The following is a 5552-nucleotide window of genomic DNA, read 5'->3' as shown; positions in this document are numbered from 1 at the left end:
CTCTCTCCCTCTCTCCCTCTCTCCCTCTCTCCCTCTCTCCCTCTCTCTGTGTCGCAGAATCATTTTTGCTAATATTGCTAATTTAAAAGAATCTTCCTTCTGAACATCAGGCTCTGAAAGTTGTTTTTACTTAGCATTCATTATTTTGGCAGCTGGTTTAAGAAGCACATGTTTTCTGTAAGAAAAAAAGGAAGCAGCAGCCTTGAGTTTTGCTTATAAACGTAGGTGAAGGGATGTGTAATGTTACAGTCAACCTTAGCAGCTACTTTGTCCTAAGTCACTGTAACACATTGTAGGTGTTCTGGGTATAGCATCTAAATGGCCGAGACAGTTGTCGCTACCCCCTCACAGTGTCGTTATATCTTCAATGTAACTTGACTAGGAGGAAACACACGGCAGGACTAGGAACCTTCGGGGCTCAGAACTACGCCTTAAAAGTCACAGCCTGTGTTCTGTATTTCACCGAGACACCCTCGCCCACCCACGCTATACAGTTTTGTTTTTCACCACTGAGAACGGAACCCCGTACCTTCACACTGAACTACAACCCTAGCCCCTTGCCTTTTTCTCTCCTCATGGACGGGAATTTTTTCTCTCCCCACCCACCATGAGAGAAATTGGAGAGAGTGCGCGCGCGCACAGGTCCACGTGTGCCTGCGTGCGTGCTGAGTCCAGCGCGCTCCTGGCCAGAGACACGCGCATGCGCCTTGCGGCTTGTCCCAGGCAGGGGTGACCCGCGCAGGCGTGTGACGCTGGTGCGTGGGAGAGTGCAGGGAGACCGCAGCGCTGACTTGCCGGGCTGATCCCCCTAATGGCGCTGCACGTGTGTGAATGGAGTCCCCGGGACCCTGGGGCGAGCGTCGGGGTGACACACCCCGCCTTTAGCAGGGCTGCGCCCGAGATCCTTGCGTGGGCCGCGCGGCGCCGCAGGTCGCAGAGCGCACGGGTGGCGCATGGGTCCCCATGAGCACTGACGCACAGGTGGGCGCTACAACTGCGCCACGGGTGTGCAAGCACCATCAGGACCTGCGGCCCCAGGCAGCCCAGAGCTCGCGTGGCCTGACAGGTGGGCGTGTGCCGGGAGGGCAGCACCCTCGGGGACGCGGACAGGTGTCACACGGGTGTGGTGTAATCCACGAAGTTATGTGCGTAGTGAGGCAGTGGCCGGCGTGGATTTGTGCTTGGTGACCGGATAGTTGGCCGGATGGCTTTTTAGACGGGGCGCAGGTGTGTGACCGTGAACCCTTAGTTCATGTCCCTGAGGCTTTGTCTGTCTGCCTTCCAACCAAGTGCCTGCACGGGATCCGCGGTGGTCCCCAGGGACCTGAGCTGAGTCGCGCCCTGGAGATGACCGACAAGGACAGTGACACGGTCCCGAATGTGTCACAGCAGGAGTGTCCTCCCTGCAGGCTGCGGGAGTGACAGGCAGGCACCCCAAAAGAACTCCTTTTGTAGGGAAAAGGAGTTCCCTACAAAAGGAAAGACCCTCCTATCGGAGGTGGGGAGTGAACAGGAGTCCTAGATCGCAAGCCTGGTTAGGGGATCTGTCAAAACTCTGAGATCCCAAGGCCCTGTGATGTCCACCTGGCTTTGTCTGACCTGTGGACAGCGTTTCCGGCTGTGTGTCTGACTGTAGCCGGCGCTCCGGAAGCGTCCAGGTGTCTCATTCTCACCCTCCTTCTCCCAGGCCAGCTGAAGGGAAAGCACCCTGAGGAGGAAGACCCGTTATACATCCTAAAGTTAAAGCTCCGGTAAGCTTGCATTTTCTTTCTTGTTTTTTTTTTCTCTTTTTCTTTGTTGTTGTCGTTAGGTGATTTCTTCTCAGAGACCATAGTAAGAGAATTAAGCCACCAGCCCGTCAGTCTTGTTTCTGCCTCTCTCCCCTTCTGAGCTTCCTGAAAGCAGCAGCCTCTGGGAGCGTGCGTCCTCAGGAAATGCTAACGACAGCTGTGAGGTGCATCAAGAACAACTTACGAGCTCAGGGGGCCGAGAGGCTCAGGCAGGCAAGCAGAGCCAGCATGGTCCAGAACATCCCTAACCTGACCTCTTGCCTTTTGTTTTTTTTGTGGTTTTTTTTTTGGGGGGGGGGGGTTCCTCCAGTACCGGGAACCGAACTCACGACCTTGCGCTTGCCAGGCAGGCGCTTTTGCCACTGAGCTAAATTCCCAGCCCCTACCTCTTGCCTTTTGAATCCACCATAATTTTCCGTTTCATTTGTTTGGTTTTGGTTTTGGTGGTTCTGGAAATTGAACTGAGGACTTCTGCACTGAGCTACATCCGCAGCCCTTTTTATATTCGTTACATTTTTGAGACAGGGTCTCACTAAGATGTCCTCAGCTTTGGAGGCCTCTGGCATCAGTCTCCCAAAGAGCTGGGACTGTAGGTGTGCAGCACCACAACCAGCAGATGTATATTTTTTCCCTACAGTGCTGGGGATCAAAGCCAGGCTTCATGCCTTTCCCAGCTGTGAGACTCGGCTGGCATTGCCCCGCTCCTGACTTTCTCTTAGCATCAAAGCAGCAAAGACAAGTCCAGGTCTTCCCACTGCCTCATGCTGGTCCCGCCTCTGCCATTCAGCTTTCTCTTCTGAAATATCCACCCTCCACCCCCAACACCCATATTTTAGGACCTTGTGGATCCCTTGGGCCCAGTAGGGTCATTCATGATCATCCTCCCTCTATTAAACTGCAGAGCCTAGCTGGGCATGGTGGGACACGCCTGTAATCCCAGCACTCGGGAGGCTGAGGCAGGAGGATCGTTGTGAGTTTGAGACCAGCCTGGGTCACAAAGTGAGCTCAAGGCCAGCGTGAACTACATAGCGAGACCCTGCCTCAAAAAGACAAAAAAAATTTTAAAGTACAGAGCCTAGCAATTTTAAGTTTCTCTGCAACTTCAAGTCCCCCTGGCCATTAAGGTAACATTCACAAGTGCAGGAATCACCCTGCGGGCATCTCTGAGAGACGGTGCTCCTGCCTACCCAGGCCTCTCCATCCGGTTTCAGCAATGACCACAGCATCACTGCTCACCCCTGGTGTGGGCCATTTTCTAGGCAAGAACCACTGAGCTTCAGCTCCAGCCCCCTTTTTATTTTTTGTTAGCTTATTGGTATGTTATAGTTCCTGTTATATTTCTTTTCTTTTCTTTTCTTTTCTTTTTTTTCCAATACTAGAGATTGAACCCAGGGTCTTGGCACTGAACTACATCTCCGGCCCTTTCCTATTTTTACTTTGAGACAGGGTCTCTCTAGGCTGAGCGCAAACTTGCCGTCTTCCTTCCTCAGCCTCCCAGAGTGCTGGGGTCACAGGCGTGCACCACCGCCCAGGTTTACATTCACAATTCTTATAATTGGATTAAGGCAGGCCAGTTGGAAAGAAAAAAAGAATCCAGTCCTCTGCATACCCCACGAAAAGAAACTCAAGACCCTCCCCCCGCCAAGCACGGACCTGACTTTGTTTCTGCAGCACTGGACCCTGATAATTAATCATGTAAAGGACCGAAGGCGTCTGCAAACCTCACTGTAAAGGAGCCCAAGGGCCGGAGATGGAGCTCAGCGTGAAGAGCAGGTGCCTGGCATACCCAGGCGCCGGGCTCCTTCCCCAGCTCCACAGTGAAGGAATACATTAAATACATACATGAAGGGCAATGGATGTGCGCTTTCCTAATCTCGAGCCGACTCAGTCTCCCCGCGTGCTTGAGGTTCTGCTGCTTACACCTGAGACAGGCGGGCCTTGCGGTCTGCTGCTCCCCGCGGGGCGGGTGCGCGGGCACACGGCAGAGGCCGCAAAGGTCGCTCGGGCTTTGACGCTCCGTGTCCTCAAGGGGCTCAGCACCCGGGCGTGATGGGCTGTCCACATGCTTAACCGCACCTCCGGGCCGGCTGATCCTGGTCACGCCAAGCCCCCGCTGGAACCACTGGGCTGCTTTTCCAGCGGTCAGCGACACCTGAAACAGAGAGGTCTTCCCGCCAGGAATGACGTAGTCACCTCTCAGGGTCGCAGCGCAGAGCCGGGACCTTTTGGGCAAGGCCCAATTCTCCACTGCACCCCAACCTGCCCCCACTCGCCCCAGCAGGGGCGGGCTGGTCTTCTGCTCGTGCTGGCGTCTGCCTCCAGCACAAGATCATCGAGTGACTTAAAGGAAGGCGCCTCCGCTCGAGCTCCCGGCACGTAGGGGAGTGCTCTCCACAGTCCTCTCGGTTCTGCCCAGATGCGTCCTGTATGGACAGTCCGTGTGTGCGTGTGTGCTGGGAAGCAAGGGATGGAGCAGTGAGGTCACCTGAAGTCATTTGGGGTCCCACAGTGCAGCCGGCTTAATGTCCTTCCCACCCCAGCGCTGACCTCTCCGATTTTGTCTCCCTCAGAGCACACACCAAGATGATACATCCAATCTTGAGAGCGGAGGCCCCGGCTCACGTAAGTGCACGGCTCTTTCCTTCTTGAACTGGGGTGGGCTCGGGATTCCTGAAGCAGCCTTTCTGAGCAGGTCACCTTCCCAGGTGTCGCTGCTCCAGTGAGTGAGATCCCAGAAAGCGCTGTGTCTGCCTTCCAGCTGTTTCCTTGGTCACTGGACGGGTTATTCCGTCCCCCTGTGCGCTCGGTTGTTTGGTCCAGGGCAGTGACGGAGCAGTGGAGGAGCAGAGCCCCCTGGGGGAAGCACCCAGTCAGGGCCGTGATTTGGTGAGTTAGCTCCTCTGGTCCTGTGTGGCCAGAGAAGGCAGGCTCCACTGCTGCTCTTCTGCCGGCAGATAGGAGGGAGCGTCGGCATCCGCTGTAGGGAGGGGCTGTTCACATCTCAGTCTCACTGTGTGTGGCTTGTAGAACTGGACAAAGTCAAACGAGTACACCTGTGCTCCCAGCGCTCGGCAGGCTGAGGCAGGACAAGCGCCGTGAGTTCGAGGGCGGCCTCGGCTACATAGCAACACTCTGTCTTAAGAAAACCAAAAGCAGGGCTGGGGATTTAGCTCAGCGGCAAAGCACTTGCCTGGCAAGCCCAAGGTCGTGAGTTGGATTACTGGTACCGGAAGAAAAGACAAAAAAAAAACAAAAAAAGAAAGATGAAAAACTTAAAAATATGTGCCAGTCCTCCACAGGACCGTGAGCCATTCGACTCAGTTGTCCTCTCCCCACATCTGGCATGAGGGCTGGGGCAGTGGGGACAGCAGGAGCGGCCCGCAATGAGGCGCTCGGAGGTGGCCCTGGCGTCCCCCACGTTAGGGACAGCTCGGGTTTCTGCCCAGGCTCTGTGCAGGGCTGTTACAGACTAAGGGCGGCTCATCTGCCTGTGGGGTATCATTTCTTTCAATGCTTTAAGGAAGATTACGCCAAGCATGGTCCTGCCCGTTTGTACGGTGGTGCCTCGGTTCACACACGGAGTTCATCTGCGATTCCACATGCTCACGCGATGCAGAGTTCCCAGCGGAAGCAACATTCTGCTTCTGTTTGCAGACTGAATTGTTCACACACAAAAGCATTCGTGAACCGAGGACCACTGAAGCTCAGCTACTCTGGAAGCTGAGGCAAGTGCACGGCCAGCTTGGGCAACCTAATGAGACC

At 55.1% G+C, this 5552-nt stretch overlaps 1 protein-coding gene across 1 annotated transcript in view; it reads left to right on the top strand.

The window, feature by feature from the left end:
• Znf331 (zinc finger protein 331) overlaps positions 1-5552 on the top strand; it is a gene marked incomplete in the record, with an annotated part of 25120 nt that overhangs the window by 13909 nt on the left and 5659 nt on the right. The window contains 2 exon segments of the mRNA XM_013510094.1: positions 1688-1751; positions 4361-4412. Coding sequence (XP_013365548.1) covers positions 1688-1751; positions 4361-4412 — 116 coding nt within the window.

This window comes from Chinchilla lanigera, unplaced genomic scaffold, assembly GCF_000276665.1.
Source record: "Chinchilla lanigera isolate Chin_1 unplaced genomic scaffold, ChiLan1.0 scaffold00203, whole genome shotgun sequence".
NCBI lineage: Eukaryota > Metazoa > Chordata > Mammalia > Rodentia > Chinchillidae > Chinchilla > Chinchilla lanigera.
This window is presented reverse-complemented; position numbering and strand designations above follow the sequence as displayed.